This window comes from Lissotriton helveticus, chromosome 9, assembly GCF_964261635.1.
Source record: "Lissotriton helveticus chromosome 9, aLisHel1.1, whole genome shotgun sequence".
In the NCBI taxonomy this organism is placed as follows: Eukaryota; Metazoa; Chordata; class Amphibia; order Caudata; family Salamandridae; genus Lissotriton; species Lissotriton helveticus.
In genome coordinates, this window is record NC_136070.1 from 1,069,324,467 (window position 1) to 1,069,351,057 (window position 26,591).

Consider the following 26,591-nt stretch of genomic DNA (forward strand, 5'->3'; position numbering starts at 1 on the left):
TCCTTTGTTAAAGCATTGTAATACCGACATTTGGTCCACCTGGTTCAATCGGGGTGACCTAATAAAACCCCCAGAATGCATTTCATTGTTAAATTAAATCACAGGATTGAAACGATGTTTTTTATGAAACCGTGTTATGCAGAAGTCTTAGTCGCGTTAGGAAGTCACAATAATAGATCGGATATAGTGGTTGTATCATCCACAAATTGAATATTTGTGCAACTAGATATAAAGAGTTGTGCACAGAAGGAAGAGTACCATTATTCCACGTTATTCATTATGCTATGTAATAAATACTCCATTTTGTACTTGAGTTATTAAAATTTCAAGAAGTGGCAAAGTGCCATATTTTCCTCTTACAGGATCATTCAGCTTCCCTAAATGCAAGTCATCAGTTTTGAAAGGGACGCAAAATATGCTTTCCGGCCCTGTGCTAATTAAATTCATAAGAATTATGACAGTATCTAGACTCGTTAAATGGATTTTAAAGCCCACAATAAAATCCCTTTAAAGCGTTTTCCCCCGCCAGACCCGCCATATGTCTTGATGGCATGAACACCTTTCAAAACACGCCTTGCAAGCTTTCATATGTATTCCTCGCGCGCCATCTTGAAAAGGCTCGACGCCCAGATTGAAGCAATGGGCTGCGCTTGTGAGCTCAGCGCACATCACTCAGCAGCAACTTGTTTCCAAACATTGCTAACTGAAGCGTTCGTTTTCTTTTTTTTATCATCAATAACACCATTTTTATAGCGAGAGGTGGGTGGGATCTACAAACAATACCCTGGAGCAGCAATGTCAAACCAGATGTGCATTCCTACAGTGAAGCTGTTCCAGACAATACCTTGAGCTTAATGTTCCTGCTCACAAGATGCTTGGCAGTTCCACATGGGTTAAAAATTAAAAAAATATAAAAAGGGCTTGACAAATCGAGAACCATTACACATTACAGTAGGGTGATTTAAGGATCGGTGGCTTGTTCTGCATGTGTATGGTTTATGTATGATGCTAGGGCAAAATGATGTACAGCTCATTAATTTAACTTTCTCCATGACTCTAAGAAACTTGATTAACAAATGCATTTTTCATAGGAGAATATCCTGGGAATTGGCTAGTAAATAGAAAAGCTCTGACAGCTCATCGTGCAATCCATGGCTTGGCTAAAGATAAATCACAATTTTATTTATGGCCTGTGTAAAATCTGCATGTTGGATTTGTGTTGGAACTACTCTTGGGGATTCCTTGTAGAAGTGGGTACTTAACCTGTAATGTATGCGGGCAGAAGTAGTTTTAGAATATTTTTGTGAATTGTAACAAATCTAAATGTGTAAATATGAAGGTTGGTACACCTTTTTAAGTTGTGCCTACTAGACAGTGCATGCATATTCTGTTGCAAATGCAAACTATAGTGTGGATTACTAAGAATATACAGGGGATTGGAGCCTGCCCGTTGTTTGCCATTGGTTAACTTTCTTGCCACGCATTTGCCTTCTTTTTATTCCTGTCCTAGCTTGTCAGTCTAGTGTTTGTCCTTTCCATGGAACATTGGCTCTATAACCATTAATTGATTGGCTGACTTTTAAGGTTCCATTGCTTGCTTTTCAAGCATCATTTTATGTTAAGCACTCCACAAGAGTGCATTTGTTTTCGAGCTGTGACCCTCATGTACTTCTTTCCCCCTGCCCTCCATAAGGCTGTCACCAAGTGCTTCTTCTAGCCCCCTTCCTTGTTGCACTCGCCTGTGTGATTCTACCCAAGGCTTGCCCATGCCCTTAGTGTTGCTTACCCCACCCTCGTTATTTCTCCCTGTTGTTGCTTCCCTCACCTGCACCCCCCATTTTACTTCCCCAAACCAGTGTACCTTCACATCACCTGGCTTCTTCTCCCCACCTTTTTTATAAAAAAAAAATTTTAAATGACGTTTTTGCATGTGTCATTATTATAATTTTTTGTTACGACTTGGATCAGTAACTAAAAAGACAAAAGCTGATATTGTTGTAGGTGCACACATGCATGGGGAACATGCCATCAAAAGCCATTTAGGCGACCATATCAAAGGCTTTTTTTGCCTGAATGTTTTGAAAAAACTTTAGCCATGTTGCACACCAGATGGAATGATGTGTTGCATTGATAAAAAAAACACTGACAGACAATAAGACAGAAAGCCACGACCTACTGGCTACGTCTATGACAGTTCAATAAAAGAGTGTGTGTTAGCAATCACAACACGTCACCTAAAGTGCTAACTTTTATTTATGTGAGAAGACAAGTACAACTTGATAAACAACATCAAGAGTGGAATGCAAAGAAAAACAACAATTTACAAAGTCCCCGGGATATGATCAAGATAAAATATGTAATTGCATATCAATACTTAAAATAACTTCTTCCGTTTGATCAGATGTTTTTCAGCATCTTACTTTTACTGCTCACTCTTTACAGACATGGCTGCCATTGCCACATCTGAATTAGGGCAGTGCCTGTGGCACCATAAGTAGACATTTGAGAACGTTTTTACACAATCACAAGTCATAAATAAGTACATTGCCTCGCTAATGTTAACGGCAATATCACTCTCGTAGTGTCCCACCAAGGATCTTGATATTCACTATTAATACTGTCATATTTATGAAATCGATTCTTAACATTTATTTCCTCCTACTCATTTAGGAGTTGCAATAATAAAAAAGTACGTTTTGTTTAGTGTTCTATAAAAGACACTTCTGCTGTTTCTATGCTCTATTGGAACACTGGATGTTTAAATAAAATAAAAAAGAAACTAAACCCCAACCTCTTTCAAAATGATAAACTGTAGATCATTACATCTTGTACACTTACTTTGGATGGATCTTTGTTTTATAAAACAAAATGGGTAAATGCACAGTTAGAGGGATCCTCCCTTTTTTTTAATTTAATTTTAAGATGGGTTTAAATAATTATTTTCAATAAATTATAACCTTTGTATATTTCAAAATTGTTGCACTGATCCCGTTGACGTGGTGGTTAGTTAGTCAATACGATTACATTTAAATTTCATGTTTAAGTAATGTGATGATTTTGAGGTGGCAATAATAGGGTGCAATGGGGGTCGATGTGAAGTAGTTTCGCAACAAAGTCATCGAACACAGTCAACCCCAAATAAAACCTGACTTGGCGCTCGCACAGTTGTTGATATTATGTATTTCAAATAAGAGGCGTTACCGAGCTCTGCTAAGGATCTACTCCAATGGAAATGCATGGTGCTCATTAAATAAAACACACATTGTTCTTGAGGTTTTATCATTCCTCACAAGGAATAGTGTCTAGAGAGCAACAGACCTAAACAAAAGCTGAAGTTTTCAAAATGTCAGTTCAGTGCAATGGACAGTGGCTTTTAAGCTGGCTAGTTACAAAGTAAACCAGGCAGCTTGCCTGTTAAGTTTACAAATATTACAATGAACTGAGAAGTTAATTTCCCTCACTGTGGCCCGAATGGCAGTCTCTGTGGACCATTTTGACCGGTATGCGAAGGAGGCACTACAGGTCCAGAGCAGGCTCTGCCCAGCAGTACTGGCCAAGCCCCTGCCACCTCTCAACCTTGAGGTCCAAATTAGCTAAAACTAGTGTGTTCTTGAGATGGGAATCCCCTCTCACACATAGATAAACACCTTAGGGCGTGTAGACACATAGTCTGAACTACACTCCACTAGTTTAACTGCACCCACCTTTTAACTTAGGTCCTGAAGAAAGCCAGCATATACATAAGGCACTGGCTGAAACATGTTGACCCACCGGATGATGGAGGTCGTAACTCGCCTCTAACGTCCAACAGCCTTATTTTTAACCGCTGACGGAGGCCCAGGTATTAAAGTCTAATTTACCCTCGGGTACTGGGACCCCCGCCTAGCCGTTTTAAATTCACTTTCATAACACCCTTCACTGCACACTCAGCAATATACCTGCTCCGCTGTAATCAGGCGTCGAAGCACACCCGGGACACGCTAGGTGTCACTGGGTGGGCCCGATGATGAAGCATGCCACCAACTAGGTTGGTGGGTGAGGGCTTTCTGAACACACTCACCAGGTGTTCCCATCCCGTGACAAAACCTACTTGAGTCTTTTTATTAAATCTTTTTTATTAAATCATGAGCTAGTCTCCTTTTGATTAAAATTACATTAAATAAAACACACATTGTTCTTGAGGTTTTATCATTCCTCACAAGGAATAGTGTCTAGAGAGCAACAGACCTAAACAAAAGCTGAAGTTTTCAAAATGTCAGTTCAGTGCAATGGACAGTGGCTTTTAAGCTGGCTAGTTACAAAGTAAACCAGGCAGCTTGTCTGTTAAGTTTACAAATATTACAATGAACTGAGAAGTTAATTTCCCTCACTGTGGCCCGAATGGCAGTCTCTGTGGACCATTTATGGCATGCAAAATGTGAATTAGAAAGAAAACTGAAGATACTACTAGGAAGCTCCGTCGACATGATGCACCGTCATGCGTAAAACAGAGTTTCTGACATGCTCATAAACCACTGTCGAGTGTACAAGTAGACTCACTTCCAATGCACATGATTCAATGTTAAGTGGACTGCAGACTTCATTCCAAATGCACACTGTAGGCAGTCATTTGCGCAACTGACTTGGTTCCCATGCTGTTATAAACAGGTGTAGAAAGGGGGTTAGCATCATCTTAATTGACCCTTAAGCAGTTGGTAACCTAAGTGCATGACGAGTAAGCTAATAAGCACCAGCCTGCCCTCCTATAATGGTCTTTATCAATTCCACATATCTCAAGTTATCACACTGTAGCAATCAATATGGGCAGACCTGTACATATAGTGTTTAACTTGTCTTATGATAAATACAGAAGACATAAAACCAGGACTCTATCTGATATGGACAAATAATCAACTGACATCTCTATGCAACCTAAAAAAGCAAGCATTTACAATGCAATCGGTCAAGCTCTGGCAAGAGTTGGAGCTATTGGCGTTGTAAATGACAATGTTTTTTAAACCATGTGTTTTGGTTTGGAGTGGATGAATGTGGTTGGAGTACAATTATGTGGTGGCCGAAAACACAATAGAACAGTCATATCTGTTGTCCGTTTCTGTGCTTGCTACAGACACACAAGCCTCAGGCACTATAACAAAAAAAAATGAAGAGGCAGTTCATTATCCCACACACGACGACCAGGAAGCACAGAAACTTCTCCAGTTCCATTACAAAGGGTACCCAGGCACACAAATGTGCAGAAGGCCATTTACTCTCCCAGCGTGCAATATTGTGCCCAATACTAGCTGCACTGTTTTTACAGCTGGTGCTCAGACCATTCCTGTACGTCCATTATCTTTGTAAATAAAGGAAAGAAGGTATTGGATCACACTTTGTGGTTGGTGGGGAAGCTGGGATTCTCAATGTTTTAACACTTTGCCTGCGGCAGGAATTCCAGCCCGGTGGTGGACATTCCAATCGCGGGCGTGGTCGTGACTGAACCCAGCCGTCATGCGCACAAGCCACAGTGGCTCATGACGGCTGGGTTCCGTCATGAGCATCGAATGGGTTAAGGTGATTAAAAGTGAAACCTACTAAAGGCGGCAAGGAAAAAAGTAACCAAAGCTGGCTCCTTAATGCCAACCAAGTTTTTGGACTTCAAATACATTGAAAGGGAGGGGCATGCTGTGCACAGGGCCCTGCCTCCCCTTTGCTGTACATACCAGTTTTTGGACTTCAAATACATTGAAAGGGAGGGGCATTCTGTGCACAGGGCCCTGCCTCCCCTTTGCTGTACATACCGTATCTGCGAGGAATGATACTTCCACTCTCTGCCTGGTAACCGTTCTTCAAACAGCAGGGGAGTGTCTTTCTCAAGACCCCTGGTGTGAGGGGCGCGGCTCAGCTGCAGGCGGGTGGACTTTAATACCGGCTCTTTCTCCTTAGGGGCCGGGGAAGGAGGCAGCTCAAGCCGTGGAGAAAGCGGACGGCCACCACGAACATCAAGCGCGGCGTGCCGCTGCCTAAGTTTAATTTCAATAAAGAAAAGATTTGTCGAGCCGCGCTATAAGACAGGGCACAGCTGCTTTTGTTCCAGTTGAAATGCGGCATGCCAGAGAGCCGCACATAACAAAACTAAAAAAAGGCATGGCCACTATTCTTAAAGGGTAAGCAGGCGTGTTTAAATAAAGTGAAAAACTGGGCTGTGCTTAAACCTAAAGCTCAGGGCCCGGGGGCGGGACGGGGATAAGGGGTTGCCAGCCGCAGGCACAAGTGTTGACTATGTTGGTTGATTTGGACGATAACAAAAGAAATGTGCAGCCGCCCTTCTGGAACCTAAAGTATGCCTTGCGCCTGAAAAAATAACACAAAGCACGCCTTAAAACAACGGTGCTTTAAAGAAAATACATTATGGCTTGAGCAGCGTTAATAGCGTGGCCGCCATTCTTAAATCAAAAAACATAAAATTTAACGAGACAGAGAGTTAATTACAGAAGATTTTCCTGCTTTATATCATGCAATGTTGATGTGTTATCAGCTGTAATCACCTAAAAAAAATTACTTTAACCTAACATAAAATAGGTTAAAGCGCGGCCACACAGCTTAAATGATAAAGCGGTTGCAGGAAAGCATGTCGTGCCTGCAATAGGAGAAAGTCATTTTACAAAATTGTCCTCACGGACGGTAAATAAAACATACTAGGTAACAGCACAGAAAGAGGGCCAGTCCTCATGGGAGGCTACAACAGAAAAGGCAGTACTAAGGAGGGACTACTAAGCCTATTGGCCAATAAAAAGCCACTGTTTACAAAGGACAGTAACAGGAGCCAATTAAAAAGGATGGGCGGAAAGTGGGCAGAGCTCAATGCCCTTATCCTGAACACAGCATGTCTAGAAGAAACAGCACAAGCGCCACCCGGCAAGACCTAAAAAAGTTGTGCTTCAAGCCAACACCCATTACAACTCATGGAAACAAAAATGAAATCAAAGAAAGTGAAACAACAATGAAAAAGCCAGAGTAAAGCTGGAAACCATTAACACATTTATATGAGCAGACTGAACGGGTGAGACATGTATTCGCCTTCAAACTTCTACATTTGGATCAAGGTGGAAAGAAACGGCTCCTTCGTATAAAACTTAACCCTAATGTGTTTGTTCCAGTGATGTATCACAAGAAAGTGATGAGGGGCCCTTAAGTCTCCTATATCTCACATATATTTTTGACCTTTGGATGAATGAAAGTTCCTTGGTTTATTACAAGAAGCATCCGCATGATTCATATGCTTTCCAGATATAAGGAGAAGCATATGCATACACGCTATGCATGTTTGCTTGGAAACTGGCCATCCTGTAAGTGACACATGGTTATGTCCAATGTGCCGCCTGCAAGCTGTGTCAATGGTGGGTACCCGAGACAATGCTGCCAACAGGTGTAACAAAATAAGGAAAACAAGTGGGCAGCCTCTATGCAAAATGCACAGCACACGGTACACACGAGGGGGGGGGGGGGCTTTTCATTTCCACTCCTTACAGAACATGTCAGTACATGTCATGTGAGCTGCATGTAGCGTCTGAAGACTGCAACGAAACGTGAGCGGCACGCAGCTTCTGCAACACATCCATGCCCTTTCCAAACATGAGCTGCACAAAGCTCAAAGCGTTGGTTTCCTTTGCATCCTGAGCACATTTTGTAGAGGAACGGCGAATGGAGACGCTACAAGATGTCCACATCATATCATACGTGTAGGGTGTGTCCCTTGTGCAACAAGCGGCTTCAGCACACAATGCCCACTTTGCCCAAGAATGCACTGCATGCAGGAGGCAGCACTTTTATTTAATGCATATTTTCCTTGTGAAGCAAGAACTCCTTCGTGTAATCATGCACATGCATATATGGTGGGTACCAGGCTGTCGTGGCATTTAATGCACTGGCATGCTATGTGTTCAGCAGACAGTCCACTAAAATGATGATCCCCTGAATGAAACTGTATACGATGTTCAGATGTTCTGTAGAATTGCCTTATATTGCAATGCATAGACATGCCCTGTGTACTCCCGCAGGCAAGATTATGCACCAGGCAAGCCCCGTTGCACATACAAGGATTGCGCGGCAGTGAAGGCATCTCCTTACCAGCTGTCCAGCTCCAGCTCAAGCAGCGACTGGCTTCTCTCTGAGTTGCACTGCAGGCACCACATGGTTGGCAGCACCGAGCACCCCCGGGGAGCGGTGCCACGATCATGTCCCCCTCCTGACCACAAATCCTCGCGGTGGCATACCTCGATAGCAGCGGGAGCGCCCCGCGCGCTGCCGGACAAGCAGACCACAAGCACAGCTCGTCCCGAGTAGCGGGAGCACTGCCACATCCAATGGAAAGTGATTGCACCAATCGCTTGGGAGGAACGGGAAGAAAAGGGATTCGATTGGGTAACCTTATTTTGATTGACAGCATACGGTCGAAGGGGCGGGCGTCAACTAGTAGGCTAGACTTTCTTATGCTTGAAACCCAGGTGGCCAAGCTCCTCCCGGAGGGTCAACGCCGGCCGCCATGTTATGACCAGGCAAAACGTCATTTTTTGTCTGAACTATTTTATGTGAAATGGGTTGGTTTTGGTTTACCCGTCATTCTTCCCCCCTCGATAGCAATTTCAGAAAGGTAACGTATTCCTTTATTTTTAATGCGTCCATCACTGAGAACGTACTGGAAGTGGGTTCTGCCTTTCCGTATAACAGTTTTGGTAAGTGATCTGGTTAAGTGGTGGTGCACGGCACGGGGGAGCGGCGTTTGATGTGAAGAAAGTGGGAGGGATAGGGCGCTCTTTGCCAGCAACAGACGTTTTCGATATTAATAGCCGCTTTCAGGCAGCAGGAAGAATGAAAGTCACACTTCTTTAGTCCGTGTGAGCTGGGCGAGGAAGGGAACAGGGCGGAGGTTGTAAACTGTAGGGTTCCAGTGCTGCCGAAATCTGGCTCAGTTCCTGCAAATCCGTGCCAAAAGGACCGAATGGGGCCCCACGTTATTGAATTTTTCCAGCAAGCACAGCAGACACGGCAAATAATATTTGTGCTGGCAATGGATTACAAATGAGGCTCCTTGGTATTTGAAGGTCACATGCAACAGCATGTTACTTTCATTCACTTTTTATGTCACCTTTATTGGAAATTTGAATGCACCCATATAGTGAAAGAAAAAGCAAACGGTACAACATAAAAACAAAAACGTGTAATATAATACGGTTCTCCTCTAAAGTTTTCAAATGCCCTTGGACCAAGTTCGCGGTACATAAGACTGGGAAAAAAACAACAGTAATCTTTTACTTTTTAACCGTGGTAGCTGCCAAATATTCAGTTTTCTTGTGTGTGATATTTATATTTGAAATCTCGTTTTTCAGTGTCTTTTGACACTTTATTGAGAGTAGAACATACCTCGACCATTTACAGCAGCTTGGTAGGTCAGAATTAAGGATGCTGTTGTCAATTTAGGTGGGAGACTTTCCGTTGTTTTTTATAACTCAAAAGTGGCATTATTTGACCTTTCTGAAACTTTAAACTAACGCCTTTTCAATGCAAATTAATGGTGGTATTAAATTCTCTTGTGTCCTGTAAAGGTAGACGCCAGGATGTATATTCAGGTCTTCTTTATTTAGATATGTCCAAGTTACAGTCTTGAGTCCAGCCAGCACTGGTGTGGTACCAGCCCCACCAGGAGCAGCCTGCCTAGCTGCTCAGCCCATCTCGAACGGTCACCACTCATCCACACAGGCACCCAGGCATTGCACGCATCACAGTCACACCAACATTTCGTAACCGCCGTGCACTCTGGCTGAGCAGCTAGGGGCAGCAGGGCTGGAGTACATGCAAATACAATAGTAGGGTATAACTAATTCCCCACTACTTTATCAGTTCCGAAGTGTTGGTGGTATTGTGCTCTCTACTTTTGCATTGTAGTAACACATGTTAATTATACCCACTTGTAAAAGAAATTTACACTTGCAAGCTTTATGTTAAAGTAGCCAAAAAGTACAGGCAAATATATTCATATGTGAAATCCTATGGTTAAAACAATCAACACCATCATTTTGCTAAATAATTTAAAGGAATTGATGGATTAATCACCTAATATCGCAGAGCAAAACCTCTACTACTAAAGAGGTCTTGTTCCCACTGTAATACCGACATTTCACTGGTAAAGCAGACCCCTCTTTCTTATTCAGTGGAAGTACTATGTGCCTGTTTGTAGAGGAAGGCTGTCCAGTCCCTGAGATTGTGATGGCCTCTTGCCGAAGGGCCAGTCTTGAGTCCTTTCCTGAAGTCGATGAGGGAGGGTGGTGCAGTTTGTCGTGGCGGAGATGGCCATTCCAGGATTTGGCGATGAGCTAGGAGAAGACACGACTTCCATAGTGGATTCAACATATGTGTGGGACGAGGGTGAGGAAGGTGGAGTGGAGTTGACACCCTGGTTGGTGGAAAGTCAGACAATGGGTGATGTAGTTGGGTCTGATGTTGTGGAGGGCTTTGCAAAGGTCATTACCTTGAACTGGCAACTCTTCTGGACGGGGAGCCAGTGGAGGTTTCTGAGGTGAGGGGTGATACTGGTCCATTTGGGAAGGTTGAGGATGAGTCTGGCTGCGGTGTTCTCTATAGTCTGGAGATGTTTGAGGAGCTGTGTGGTGGTTCTGGCATAGAGTGCATTTCCTAGTCAAGTCGGCTGAAGACGAGAACTTGGGTTACTGTTCTGGTGTTGACATGGATCCATCTGAAAATCCTTCGGAGCATGCGGAGGATATGGAAGCAGTAGGAGGACACTGCGTGACTTGTTGCTTCATGGTGAGTTGGCTGTCGAGGAAAATGCAGCGGTTGTGTTCGTGGTCTGCTGGGGTTGGTCCGAGTGCGGCGGGCCACGAAGCGTCATCCCATGGTGAGGTGTTGTTTCTGAAGATGAGCATTCTTCTCTTGTCAATCAATCAATCATCACATTTGTATAGCGCACTACTCACCCGGAAGGGTCTCAAGGCGCTGGGGGGGGGGGGGGGGTGTCTGCTACTGCTCGAACAGCCAGGTCTTGAGATATCTCCTAAAGGCGAGGTGGTCCTGGGTCAGCCGAAGGTGGATGGGGAGGGAGTTCCTTGTCTGTGTTTAACTTCAGGCAGTTGGACCTCATCCAGTTGGCGACGCGGGTCATGACATTCCTGAAGTTGGATCTAGTGGAGGCAGGGTCATCGATGAGGGAAAGGATGAGTTGGGCGTTGTCGGCATAGAAGATGATGTTGAGTCCATCTATGCGGACATTGTCGGCCAGTGGCGTCATATAGGTGTTGAAGAAGGTGGGGCTGAGGGAGGACCTGGGGGGGGGGGGGGGAGGACATACATGAATGTGTTATAGGACCTTGCAGATGTACAAGGTGGTAATTTCACTAATTTGGGTGAGAAAATAATCTCTGTTCCAAATGACCTAAATAGGTAAATAGTACACATCTCTGCTTGACACTACAGTCAGGTTTTCCAGTAGGATCTCCAACCCTCGAAAATCATAATTTGACCCAGTTGTTTGACTATAGTGACCAATGCACAGCAAGTAAAGGCACAGGGATATTCTAGCTATGCTTTATATTCAACAGCAACCTCTGTTGACCCTACGAAAGTCATTACTTGTTTTGGAATTAGCAAAATGGGGCTTTACGGCGGGTAGAGGGTGACTTCCTGAATGCACATTTTTTTCCTTAGATGATGGGGGCTAACCGAGTGTGTAAAACTGACAATCTTTTTATGATAATATTAAAAACATTTGAAATATTAGTAAACAGACTGCAATTGCTATTCAAAACATCTTAGTATTATATCAATATTGATGAAAAAGACTTGTGTAATTCAGGAATGACGTTGGTCTTTGTAATCCGCACCTGTTTCTTGGCGATTTGGCCTCTATTTTGCAATTCAATGGGAGTTTCTATTATATTGTAAAAGATACTTCATGCTTAATCAAGCAGCAGAAACTTTTTTTCAATTGTAAATATGGACAGCCACTTCAAAATAGGAATTGAACATTATAACGTTTTATTTCAAGGTGCGATTTAAATTTCTTTATCTTAGATAGGTTAGGGTGAGAGATGATGCAAATTGCTAACCTCCAGATTCCAAGCAAGTAGAACATTTTTACAGTACAATAACTTGGGAGGAGATGTGATCTAATGACCAGAGCTTCTGACTTTGGAACTGGGGAACCAGGTTCAAATCCAGCGTAAGATCAACATGTGATCTGGGGAAATACCTAATTTTCCAGTGCTTTAAAAAAAGAATCTGTAAGCTGGCTTTCATGCCATGGGAGTCGGGGTTACAGGTCCTTCCCCATGGATTTAAATTCCTCGGAGATGATGTCACCTCTGACACGATCCTATGAACAGAACCTAGTGTTGTAGCCAGCGAACCTTGGACGGGATGTCAAGTTATGGTCTACTTTACCGTTATCTCTTCTGAGACACTGCCGGCTTTCTTTATCATCTGCAGAACCACCCCATCCTGATTAAAAGTGGATTCGTTCAGAGCATCAATGCACAGATTAGGTCTCTGCTCTGGAGAGGCGGAATGCCTTGTATAGCCATTGGAAAGTGCTGCATGCCAGCTCCTGAGGGCGGATTAGCCACTTCTGATATGCTCCTATAATATAGGGCAGCACATCTGCTAGTTATGAACGACTGGTGGTTCACTTGCTTTAGAGATCCGGCATATGCTTCTGAGGGGTGGATACTGGGAGGTCGAGATTTCCCTCATGTGCTCTACGGTTGGGCTACTCTCATGAATCTCCCACCTGTCTGTTTGAGGCTTGGATCGCGACCCTCAGGAAGGTGGGATTGGCAGACTGCGTTACACTGGAGACTCCATTGTGGCGAGGTACACCTTGCCTAGCATCTCGGCCTGGGATACTATAGGCATATCAACAGCTAGGGACGTGCTCGGGGAAGGGATGCTTAAATCCTTCCAGGACTTGCATGATGAGTTTGACTTGCACCACACCCAGTTCTTCCGTTCTCTCCGTCGCCCTCCCCCCTCCCACAATACAATCACTAGAAACTATTTCAGAGTTTTCCCTGCTGCAAGTCTAAATGCTACTCGCACACCTCCAGGAGCACAAGATACCGAAGATATATAAAATGTTACTGTGCAACATGCGGGACCCCCTGGTTGGGGTTTGGGCTGCTTGGGAGGGAGACCAGGGCCTGTTGGACAACGACAATTGGAGAGAGGTGATGGAGGCCGCTTAAGAGGCAGTGATAGCATCCCAATTTCGGCTAATTCAACTAAGGGTGCTCCAAAGGGTGTACTTCACTAGAGCTAGCCTTCACAGGATGCACCTTATTCCAGCGGGTGACTTCCTACGACGCGGCAACCCGCAGGGAAACTTGTCCCACACGTTCTGGCATTGCTCGGGATGGGCCCACTATTAGGGAAACGTGCTGAGAAAACTCGAGAGGGTGCTGGGATGGGCTTCTGCCGGGATCCCAAGCGTATACATATTCACATCACCAATGATGACTTTGGGGGGGTTACACGATCCAGAGGGCATTTCTATGGCTGGGCTTAGTTGTTGCAAAGAGGGACATCGCTAAGGCATGGAAGGGTGTGAAGGCGTCCGCTGGGGAAGCTTGGGCCAGGGACATGGACCATTGTAGGGGGCTAGAGCGCCTGATCTATCTATCTGTCACAAGGATGTCCACAGAAACACTTACAGATATGGGGGGATTGGGCGGCACACAGGGAGATCCACCTGAAACCGCATAGGGTCCGGCCATTGGTGACGGCGGGGACCCAAGAAGCACAGGATGTTGTTTTTCCTCTTTATGATCATAGGTGAAGGGGTCAGGCATTGTTTGTATGATGTATATGACTTCTATGGTAGGACGATTTCACACGCTGTTGTTTTTCATCTGGTACAGTACTGTGGTGTTGTATATGTATGTCTCGCTGAGCGCGCTCTTCTTCCTTATCAAAAACTCAATAAAAATGTTTTCTACAACAATCATTAACTGTAAAATATTGTAGTAGCAAAACCTTCCCTGTTGATGTTATGAAAAGCTTTATTACATAGCAAATGCCATTAGAGACAGATGTGGACAGTTTGGCATAGTTCCTGTTACCTTTGACATATTTCAGAGAAATGCATGCTTGCTAGCAAGAATATTCTGTATAAGACTCCTCCTGACTTTACACGCATATTTATGAATGACACAATCAGAGGCTACTTGAGTACGGCACACAGAGGAGAGTAGCAGATATAAAAGAAAGTCCGTCGTAAAAACCTTTTATTTATTTATTTTTTTTTTTGTATATTTAACTGAAATAAATGCTCCTCGCAAATCCAAGCTTAAGAGAATGGTGTATTGTGCGCATATTTATTTTCCTTTATGCACAGCACTCAAACCACTTACGCTGTCAACTGTGAGGTCAATAATACAGCAGTACTTTAGCTAAATGCTTTGGTAATTTACCCACTAAAATATCAAAGATCATACGCCCCAGTAAGCATTCTTTGTGACATTTGTTCAGCTACTTATGTGGGCTTAAACAAGCTTGAGACCTGAATAGGCCAATCCAATTGACAAATCTACATCTTTAGCCGTGCCGGCTGAAGGTAAGCTGTAGATACAGGATGCTGTTGGGCAGTTGCAAAACTCTTTCACTCCAGGACCTTGTTACGGTCTTGTAGCTTCTCTTGTACCACCCTTGGACTCCCTGCATTCCCCTTCTAGCTCGACAGTGAAATCACTTGATGCAAGATTCACTAGAGAGCACTTTGCTTTATTTTGTCGCTGCCGGGCAAGGGCAGTGCAGAGTTGCAGGGGCAGCCCCAGACTGGTGTCCGCGGATGCCCTGCCCCTTACTCTGCACCTGTGCTCACGGATTCTGATGCCAGTAGGAGGGTAGAGGGGAGGTGCGCTTGCTCCTGTGGTAGAGGGGAGGTGCGCTTGCTCCTGTGCCTCCGCGCCCAATGCCCAGTGTGCAGTACTAGCGCTCTACAGGGAGGCCCCCAGGTGGTCCTGCTTCACTGTTCAGGGCCCTCCCTCGACAGTCAGAGTGTGCGGCTCAGCCAGTGGCGTCGGATGGTGACTTCACAGGGCCCCCCGGAGCCATTCAACAGGTCCAGGGCTATGCAGCAGTAACCAAAATGATGCCCTGGTGAGGCAAGGCCACGCCGTGGGTCTCCGTACTAGGCCATGAGGACCAAAGGGTCAGCAGTGGTTTATCCATCGGGCCCCAGGAGGACTGCCCAGCACGACAGGCACAATTCCAGCAGGTAGGAAAGGGAGGTGAAGGCGGGCCTGCCCTGCTACCGCCACACCGTGTGGGCCAGGTGTTTTAGTGCATGGTCCCTCATCCAATGAGGTCCCTGGGGGGTTGCGTTGCACAGTTCTGGCCTCCCTGGGCATTTACAGTGGTGACCTGGCTTGCGGTGCGGATATCCCCAGATGGTGGCATCCACGGGCCTTCTGAAGCAGTCCAACAGGTCCAGGGCAGTTAGGTGCAAATCAGGTTACTGGCCCTGCGAAGTAATCCCGGACCGCAGGCATCTGTGCTTAGCTGTGGGTGCAGCAGGCCATCAATGGTTCCTTTGCGAGGACCTGGGAGGTCATCCCAGCTGGGCGGGCACGGCCTCAGCAGGGAGGAGAGGGAGGTGAAGACCGGCCCGCCCGCTACCGCCGTACCTCACTGGTTTGGTATTGTAGTGCACGGAACCTCTCAGTAATCCCTCACGGGCCGCGCTTATTGGTGTAGTGCTCCTAGGGCAGGCCTCTGCTGCTGCTCTTGCCGACTGGTCGCTCAGGCCACGGCCACTCCGTGCGCGACGATAATCACTGTGCGCGGAGGCAGGCAAGATGGCCACCTAGCGATGCAGATCTGGGTCGCAGGTCTCCAAGCACAGGCATCATAGGCTGTCTCGCGGGCCCGTACTGCCCTCATCGGCCTCTCCACATATTCGCTGGAGCTGCCTCAGGGTAATTGCAGCAAGAGCTGTATTTAGGGGCCCGGGAGCCACTGTGTAGGCCCATGGGGATTCAGAGCTGAGGCGAGATGCGTCTCACTCAATTCACTCCAAGTCTGTGCCCCACTTTTCTTTTTTTAAGCGAAGATGAATTACCGCTTGGTGCTCTCAAGTCTTTCTCTGATGTTTGCAGATAAAGCGCTTAGTGTATGGATGCAGCACCTTTGATAATGTTCACCAGGACAAGCAAAGGATCTTATTGTCCATAAAAAAAAATACAATATCACTAAGGTGTTTTTGATCTCTGCATTTTAGACATTAGTCCTGTAGATTTCATAGTTGCACACACAGAAGTTGTTAATTTTAATCATTGGTTGCGCAGCACGTTTTTAGCAGTAATAATAGTGGCCAATATAGGCCTGGGTGTAGTTCGCGGAGTTTTGCTACGCGGATCTCCGCAAAGTTGCAAAAAAAACTCTGTGAAGTTCCGCGAGTGGCGGAGTGCAGTGCGAACTGCAGTTTGTGCTGGTATTCCTGCCGCTCGGGTAGAAATTCCCGAGCGTCGGCTCACGCTCGCAAACTTACCGTTCGCAATCGCGAGCGGGGAAAAAACTCCACTGCACACAGCGAAGCAGAGTTTTCTGCACTCCGTGGAGTGCATAAAACTCGGCGAACGGAGTGAAGTTCACCGCCCAGGCCTACATTTATACAGGGCACACACAAAATGGTGCCTGCTGTTACTCCGATTCTTATTGTATCCACTGCAAAACGATGAAAGGCAGAGTTTATCTTCAATGGATTATGATGTGTGGCATCTTTGTTAGGGACAGATCCTAGCGGTAGGCTCTGAGCCCAATGAGTTACCATATATCTACTGTGAAAAATTGTTAAAAGACAATAGCAAGACAACTGCTGTGTTACAATACCCACTTTTGTGTTATAAAAGCATGCAGTGTCTTGGTAGTTACCCTTCACTCATTTCAAAAGATGTGTTTTGTTAAATGGTGTAAAATCTTATTTGTAGAACGAAGTTAAGAATTTGACAAAATATATGTGTTGGATGGTAACTTGTTACACTCAAGGATAGTCTGTTTATGAGAGAGTGCGCATCAGCCATAACTCAGGACATGGCATATAGCAAACTATGATTTTGTTTAGAAACCTCCCTTTTAAAAGTTTGGAGCCAACCATCTTCTCTGCCTCAAGCTCCCCCCGACCAGCTCGCGACATCGATTAGCAAAATTGTGAATTTTTTTCTCTTGCATACCTTGCATGCAAAAGCCATCTAGAATACAGGCAGAAGGCTTGTTCGAGCAGAAAATGGCGCATAGCTGTGGTACACATCACAGAACCCCATCAGACATACTATTCCAGTCTCCCACATGAGAAACACAAACCATAACAACGTAAGTCTGGCTTATAACTAAAATTGCCTCTTAAACATACATGAACCCTGTCACGCAACCTTAAACTCATGCAGCATTCATCCACCCTGTGACTCATTCTTGCATTCACTGACTGCCCCATAAACAACAGAACATACAAACTCAAAAAGCATATGCCAGATGAATTAGAACCTAAATATGAACAAAAGATACTTCTGCATATATGTGGCAGGCATACTCTCGCCACAAAAAAAGGAAAACATTTAACAAAGTAGAGCGTGTTCATCTTAGAAGTGTTTTGTACTTGGGGTACACACAATGTGATCATAATCCAACCTTAATCGCTTAAATGCAGCGGACAAACTGTTCACTTCTACCACAGTGCCTCAGCAGTGTGGTGGACGTAAATGGTTTGTTCACTGCAAAGCAGGAGAAAGTCCTTTGGTACAAGCAATAGAAGGAATTTCTTTAAAAAAAATGAAATTCAGAACGTAAGGGAAGCACTTTCGGAATTGTTTTTTGCCACTGTGATGATCCGCGCGCATAGTATGCCGTGTCACAATGACAAAAGTGAAAGCAGTAGGTGCCATTAGACGCAATTTGATCAGAGGTAAGGGCGCATGACTCTGCCCCGAGCAACGGTCAGAGCTTGAGCGACACCAGTGGAAATGGGACAGTATCCTCTTTCCAGCAGTATCTGTCAGTAGTGGATCCCTATTTAGGAATCCCCCTCAGAGGGCGATACCCCCAGAAGAAATATACCCATTGGACACCAGGGAATTTCGTGTGTGGGAGGAACTGCATCCAGGGAATTGTCAAAAACGACTCCCCTTTACAAAACATAATAACAGTCTTTCTGAAACTTGTCTGGGTTATTTGGGGTTTACCCCCAATCTGCCACAGGCGTTGTGAGAGCCATAATCAACACCAAGACCCTTGACCAGATTCCAGGTAAGAAAATTCCTGTCTAAAAACTTTAACACAGTGTAATATATCTTTAGAGGCCTATTGCTTTTTAATAGATGCTTTTCACAGTAAATAGGTAAGTCCTACTGCCTTTGTTTTAAGAATTCATGATAAACAGACCAGCCTTTATCACTGTTTTTCATAAAATTATGAATATATACACAATTACAATTAGCAATGCAATACACAGCATTAACAAGGGTTATCACAGTGCAAATATTCTACCCCTACTGTTAGTCAGAGAGGAATAACGAAACCCTTTGCCTACTATGATAATATATATGCTTTAACATAGTATATTAGCAATCCATCCTTAAAATGCCAATTGGCTTTAACATATGGTTTTCTCCATAAATAAGTTAAGCCTACTGCCTTCGTCATAAAGTGTCATAATACCATATCAGAGGTGATCATTGATTTGTCATAAAGTTACAAATAAGAGCACAATTATTTTTTCCAAACAACTGCTCAAAGTTAGCAGGTATTATCAAAGTACAGATCTTCAAACCTTACCGGTTTGTCAGTGGAGGTTTTCAAAACCGAATCCCTTGCCTACAGTAGTACTGTGTGAAATTCATACAACAGAATACTTGTCTGCAGGCTTTAGCACAAAATTGTAAAAGCAATCTACCCTAAGAGACGGATTGCCTTTAACATAAACTTCTCATAATAAATAAGTCGGACCTTCTGCCTTTGTCTTAAAGTTTCATAATAAACAGATGAGCCTTGATAATTAGCTTGTCACCATAACGATCTCAGGCCTAATATATGAGCAACAGGGGGTTTCCTCTCTGCTACAGTTTTAACGGCAGGCTCACCGCCATGAAAACCGCGGCGGAGCGGAAGCTTAATATGCTTGGCGGTGCCCCAGCAGCACCGCCAAGCATATTGTGGCCTGAAGACTCCCGCAGCACCACAGGGATGCAGCGGTCCCATGCCGGTCCGACCGCCCAACTTGTAATATGGTGTTCGGACTGCTGGGGCGGCAGTGCCCGCACCACCGCCATGGCAACCAGGGTTCATCGAACCGCTGAAGTAATAATCAGGCCCTTCGTTATAGGGAGGGAGCCTTGGACAGAAATCGTGTACCCCAGTTAATTTGTGTTCATGATTTTGTGCAGCTGTGATTGCTTATAAGTCTAAGGAAGTCTTGCAGAGCAAGTGCTAGGCGATGCAGGTACTTTGGAGGATGCTCGGTCAGATACATAAATGTAATGGGGCCTGAAAGGCCCATTGGGAGGCATATTACATGCATTTGTAATGTGCTTTACTACTCTTTGTATGGTTCAGTGTCAAAGTGATCTCTTGACATTGCATTTAGCGGTGTTTTGTATTGTTTGCTGATGTCATACTGGATAGCGTCAAACTTGGTGGGACAGACTAGTGTGCCGGTTAGTGATGGAATATGCTGGAAGTATGTGACCTAAGAGGTTGCCATTTGTTTCATTCTGCTGGTGTGTACTGTTGTACATAGTTAAACTAAATACAGAGGGCTACGTTTATTTGAGAGATTACATATATTTCCTATAATGTCCAAATTGCATATACAGCTATTTCGTGTATAGAGACACATATGGAGCTTAGATTGTAATTAACTCTCAGTAACAGCTGCCTCCAGCGAAATCAGGTGCCTTCATCCCTGTGTGGCTCTCACTATAAATGAAGATAATTGCACTGCATATGGCAAATTAATTCATATTCCCGTCTGCCAAAAATAAATTCAGAAGATTGCTATTCCTATTTGGAGAACAAATAATATAGTCTAAATATAGTTTTTTGGGTAAAAACTGAAGGATAAGCATCTTGCGTTCCAACTCCATATTTCACATAAATTGTGGCTTTCGCAAAAGGATTCATACTCTGACAGGGGCGACACACCAGTTTTGCAAATGCTTGAGGGGTACGAGAGTTGATCTTCAGGCTGTCCAGGCTCACTATCAGAAATATGTAATGTGGACAGCGAAGATGCACAGCGAATTAGAGGAAGAGATAAGGCCCGATTTACTTTCTGGGCTTAAGTTTTACTTGGGGGAATTTCAGAAAATTACATTTGCTTACAGTAAATTACATTTACTTACAGAAAATTACATGTGCTTACAACCAATTTGAGCTCTAACCCTAGTGCCAAGAGAAGCCGAAGCCCATCGAAATTAAGGGTCTGATTACGATTTTGGCGGATGGGATACTCCCTCATAAGAGTGACAGATATCCTGTCCGCCGTATTACAAGTTCCATAGGATATAATGGAATTGTAAGAGAGCGAACAGGATAGCCGTCACGTTTGGGAAGGAGTAACCCTGTCCACCAAGATTGTAATCCGGCCCAAAGTTTGGAAAACTCTCAGAGACTGACAGATTTTCATGGGGTAGTCAGAATAGACGTTGGCTAATAATAATAATTCCACATTTGTAAAGTGCAAAGTTATCACCCCTAAGGGTATCCAGGCATTGGGGGTCGTTGGGGAGATAAAGTTCGCTATTGCCCAGAGTCACATGATGCTGAGCTGAGCTGCTGCCGGCGATCGAAACATGAGCCCCGCGCTCCAGAGTCAGCTCTTCTGGCCGCTGCGCCACACCTTCCTCCCTGGATAGTCTCACATTGAAAACATCACCACTAGCAAGAAGTTCGCATTCTGAAGCAGCTACCTTTGGTTTTGTTAGAGCAGATTGGGTCGGAGGCAGTGGCACAGAAGAAGTTCTGCATGGATACAAACTTAGAGACCCTGCTTTTCTGCCATCCCGATGGTGGTGCTTACAGCTGATGTGCACTGCTGTGCAACCTCACACAAAGTTTTTGCTATTTTTATAAACTCGGTGTTTGACTAGGTTATCAGTCTCTGTTTATTGACAGCTGCCTTGAGCTTTCGATAAAGATAGATTAATAAAGACGTACAATGTCTGGTTAGGTAAATCAACAGTTGGGTGTCATCACGTCCTGTGACAGAATCTGGGTTCCCAGGTCATGTGAAGTAATTTCCATAAAAATCAGGTGAATTAATTTCAGCATAACAATTTTGTGCGTGTAGCCGGAAAGGAAATTCTATGCAATAAACTACACTTCACGTGGTTCCCTATGGCTCGCCTTCATCTCAGAAGGAAGTTGCTAGCAGAAACCTTAGGTACGTCTGCGAGAAAGTGAACCCAATTGGTACCAATGGAAAAGTAATATTCATTTGGAGACAAAGGCGAATTTCCTCTATCATTAATCCTGTGGACAGTCCACTCAGAGGACAGTCCATAGAAGTACATATTGAGATGGGGCGGGAGGATGCCTAAAGAACATCTACAACTTGATAAGGGTTTCAGATCTACCTCTATGTTTAGACCTTACAAGCAGAATGGGATGGCAGGATTTGGTTTTTTAACATGACCGCAAGATAGGCCTGAAAATGAGATCAACAGGCTGCTCCGGGAATCAACTGGACGCCGCCCATCGTAAAGCATTCGGTACTTCCAAGGAATGTGAGCGAAGAGACCTACAAGCCATACAAGAAAAGATTCATCTGGTCTGCCCTACGTGGGATTGCAGGAAAAAGTGGTTGACAAAAGTGCTGGTAAGTCCCCGATGCGTAAGACGGGTGATAAGTGATAATGCAGACTGTTGGACAGGTCTGCTGCTGCAGAGAAATGGGCATTTATGCCCCCCATTGAATAAACCTCAATGTGCAAAACAGGTACAGATGGGGATCAGTTCTTTCTCTATGCCGCTTTTATTCCTTCCCCCTTGCATATCCTAATCTACTTCTATAGAGAGGTAAAGCTAAGGGCCCAGGCCCGGCTTACCTTCCCCACATTGTCTGGTTGATCCAGTCATGGAGGAGACGGTCCCTTTGCGTCACTGTGGCTGATTCGGGTGACACGCTGCACCCATAGGCACTATCCTTGTTGTTGCACACTCCTTCCACGAGCACCGCAGCTCCAGTCAGTCTTTCTTTGTGGAATTCAGTGAGTGAAAGAAGGGTCAGCAGTGGATATCGGAGCAGTAGGGGGGGTTAAATCTCCTTGATTGGCCTTACAGCTTGGCCAGCTGCCACGTGTTAGGTCTTGGGCCACAGGGCCCAACAACATAGGCGAGTGGGGAGAGTCTGCCCAAAAAATATAAGCAAACAGTCCTGGGTGGGGGGGGTGATCTCGCGGGAGATCGTATCGTCCTCCTCACTGAATCTATGCATTTTGTTATCCTGACTCATTGTCAGCTCACCGCGTACAGGGAACTATTCAGGAGCAGGAAATGAACGCAGTCATGTTCCTTGGTGCCAAAATATTTTTCTTTTACATTTTTGGGATAAAACAGAGTACAAATATAAAAGCCTCTCACGTGTTCTCTCATTTGTCATCTACAAAGGTGTATCCCTTGCTCAGCCTACTTCATGAAATCTACTAAAAGATGGGACATTTGAAGACCAAACTGACTTGGCCAAGACTGACTGGGTGCCAGTTGTTTTTACTTTTGTCTGTTAGGATATTTCAGTACTCTGTAAATGTTCAGTTGTTATACAGTGCTCACTATATATTGACCTGTTTAAAAAAAAAAATTCAACCCTCCTGTTTTATGGGCTAAATCAAGAACTTACCCCCAGACAGAGAAAAGGTTATTTGACCAGGATCACACCATTCTGTCAAAAAAGGAAAAGCATGCTTGGAAGTTACATGTTTGTCTTCCACAGCCCTCCACTTAATACTAAACTGTATCTTTGTGTGTCTGTATGCCACTGTATTTATCTAGTGCTGTGTCACTTCAGAGGCGTCACCTGCAAACAACTCTGTGGGCCATATGTACAAAGTACTTTTGCAGTTGGAAACGCCCTGTTTGTGACCACAAAAATTAATGTTTAAATGTACAAAAGAACAAATTGTGATTCGGTAACATGTTACCGAATCGCAGTTTGTGTTAGCGATTTAGTATTTGGAAGGGGTGTGGTATGGGTGTCTCTTCGAAATACCGAATTGCAGTGCTATGTATGAATGTTTTATAACTAAATTACAGTGACAAAATATTTATTCTTACCAACACTTTAAAGAACGTTGTAACCATTCACAAATGGGAAGGAGTCCCCAAGGGTCCCCTTCCTCTTTGAGAATGTTGAAACAAATATTTTTTGAGCAGGGACTGGGACCAGTGCCTACTCTTGAAAAATGAACGTTAAATATTTGTTTTTATTTTTTGAAACCCATCCAGTCTTCCTTCATGTAAAATGGGCTGCATTTAACTAAACGAAAAGATTGCTTTATTGAAAGGCAGTCACAGGCATGATAGTGTTCTGACCCCAGCAAATCACCATTCGAATGACTGCAATTCCTAATGGGTTAAAACTGTGACCTACCTCATTGATATTAATGAGGTATGTCGATTTGCGACTCACGCGGAATCGTTATCTAAGATGTGTATGTTTTTGTACATAAGGAATTGTGATTTCCTAATTGTGATTTGGTAAGAATCGCAATTACGATATCAAAACCCCTACATTTTGTACATATGGCCCCAATTGTATCAACTGTAGCATGGCCTTTTACGTTTGTATGGCTCACTACTTTGAACTTGCGCTTGCTCCAGATCTACCTGTTCATTTATGAATGTTTGTGGTTTTGTGTCGGCATCTGCGTTTGTGGTTTTGGCCATCTGAAAACAGCATCCATGGAACATTAATTAACTTTCGCTTGAAAACAGCACACAATGAATGAAACTATGTGGCATTTGTAGAACCTACTCGTCTTGCCAATGCTTGTTTTCATCGTATTTGCATAATTAAACCCATGTGAAAAAAGAAGACACGTCGAAATTTTGGTTTATCTAGCAATTTGCATAAGTTGCAGTAATTTAATGTTAATGGCTAATATACAGAGGCCTGCAAACCCCTGGAGTGCCACAAATGCAATTTGTAATTATATCCTTGAAGCAATTTGTACAACTTATCATGGGAAAGCACAGTAATTATTACCCTCGTTAAGGATAATTTTTAAACTTTTGTCACATTAAAAACATCCCTGCGACCATGCAATTTGCATTACGAAGCTTGCATTCATCTTGGGTTTTGTTAAAGGCGACTGGGGGCGGTGGGCAATTGTAAAGAGGAGGACATTCCTACTGCAGTCTAAAAAGAGCCTCCTCTCGCATTGGTATGTTGCTGCTTACAGTGTGACTTACCCTATAAGACTCTTTTAAAGTAAGTGTGTATTTAACTCTGTGTTTGCACCTACTGTCAGTCACTGTGCATTGACTTTCTGAAGCCTATTGCCCCCTGTTAACCAATTTGACACATCTTTCCTGAAAGTCTATCTTTACAAATTCCAAATAGACAACCCAGCCAACAAAGACGAGTTGTAGGGTGCACCAGGAACAACTGGAATGTTTCCTCATGACAATACAGTAGAAGTACAAAAGCCAACATGGCGGTGATATACTCCGTAGAAACATGGTGTAATCGGTCATCTGAAATATATAGCCGGGATGGGCAATGCAAGGGGAGTGTGTGTGATCTATATAATGATATAAAATACAGTTATACACAAGGTTCAACCTAGGCACCCAGACTGAGGCTTTTTGTGTTACTTTCAGGACCAGTGATGTCTAAAATGCACCATGAAAGGGCTTCTGGAAGGACGATGCCTTCACTTTTCCTAAAAGACGTGATGTTGCTCTTTACCTAGGCACCTCTCTGTCCCTGAATCTTCAACACCCTCCTGCTCACGGCTAACGAAAGAGAAGGCTGAGTGATCCTTTGTGATGAGACCTCGTGAAAGGGTCTCTCAAATCAACCCATTATAAACATTTTATTGTTTATAAAAATGAGATGCGGTTTAATACTTGGCAACTAATTTATTCCTTTTATACTTGCTTTAGTTTCAACTATGTTCGTTCTTAATCCTCTCTTTCCACCTTCAAACTTATTGCTTCACAGAATAGTAGTTTTTAAATTGTTGTACTCCTTTTCATTTTTGCATCTGGGTGCACTCTTAAACAGCTTTAAAAGTCTGCTTGAATAGAATCGGAGATAAAAAGGTGTATTTCTAAGAGACATTAAACGTGCTTCGATCTTATGCAGGTGGAAAATAAATTCTGTTTTGATGGTATACTTTCCCCTTTTAAGACTTGGTTCCCTTACTTGACATATTGCCAAAACATGACTAATCTTCCATGGAAACCTGAGATAAGATGCTTTACATCTGAAAGCCATTACAATAAAACTACAGTGTACGTTGCGTGCGATGCCCCCCCTTGGGACTCTTTAATATGAACCAGGCAGTTCTCATAGTTACAAATGACCAACTCATTACTGTAGATAAATCAGCTGAACACTTCCTGTCACGTACACCCAGACCATCAGCATCTAGGACTTAACCCCCCTGAAAGAAGAGCATCAGTGGGATATATATATATATATAGGGTCCATCAAAGTAGGTGTTGATTAGCAGTGGATTTTCTGTACTCAGTAAAAATCAAGCGCTATCCTTCCCTTTTCAATCTTTTGCCATGAACTCCTCAATTTGCTTGTGCAAGCCACAAAGCGCAAGGCAAGGAACAATTCACTAACAAGTGAAAATCAAAGAAAATAGGGGGCATATTATCAAGGGGCTTTATCTCCGCTTTTTTGGCTTTAAAAGCCAAGAAAGCGGAGATAAAATTATCTCCCTATTACCAAGCTGTCGCTAACACCAGTTAGCGACAGCTAATAGGAGATAGTGACCATCTTAGGCCCCGCTTTGCATGTCAGTGATATTTATCACTAATGACATGCAAAGTGGGCGTGCCAAGATGTTAGCGACTGAAAACAGTCGCTAACATCGCTATCTCCTATTACCAACTTTTGGAGATATTCGCGCTAAGCTAACACCTGCCCTGAGCAGTTCTTAGCCATGTTAACCAATGGGAGGTGGATAACATGGCTAAGAGCATTTGCTCGATAATGCATGAATATCGCTGACTTTTCAGCGATATTCATGCATTGCGGCCGTTTTTTATCGCATTTGCAAGTTAGAGACAAAAATTATCGCTAGTTGTTGGTAATATGCCCCTAGATTTTTTGTGCCTGCAGTGAAGAGCCTTGTATCAGCAAAAGTGGTGTGCTGATTGTGAGTATTCCATCTGCTTCCTAGGACTGTGACATGACCCCTCTGCCTACTGCTGGACCCGCCTCATGTGTGCTCTCGTTTCGACACACTCTACTAGGATATGGTTACTCCTTACTTTTGGAAGTTGAGAGTAAACTTATTTCTTTTTGTACCTCAAGCTTTCCTTGTAGTTGGGAATTAACAAATCTGAAACAATATATATTTCAGGGCAACGCCTCTACC

At 44.0% G+C, this 26,591-nt stretch overlaps 1 protein-coding gene across 8 annotated transcripts in view; it reads right to left on the reverse strand.

Moving 5' to 3' along the window:
• IQSEC1 (IQ motif and Sec7 domain ArfGEF 1) overlaps positions 1-26,591 on the reverse strand; it is a 492,992-nt gene that overhangs the window by 170,348 nt on the left and 296,053 nt on the right. For 3 of the 8 annotated variants that reach the window (XM_078661439.1, XM_078661438.1, XM_078661447.1), the window contains exon 1: positions 8,107-8,332. The exons of the other annotated variants lie outside the window; for them this stretch is intronic. In XM_078661439.1, coding sequence (XP_078517565.1) covers positions 8,107-8,171 — 65 coding nt within the window. In that variant the 5' untranslated portion in view covers positions 8,172-8,332. Of the gene's footprint in view, positions 1-8,106; positions 8,333-26,591 lie in introns of those variants that run through there. 8 annotated transcript variants of the gene reach the window in all.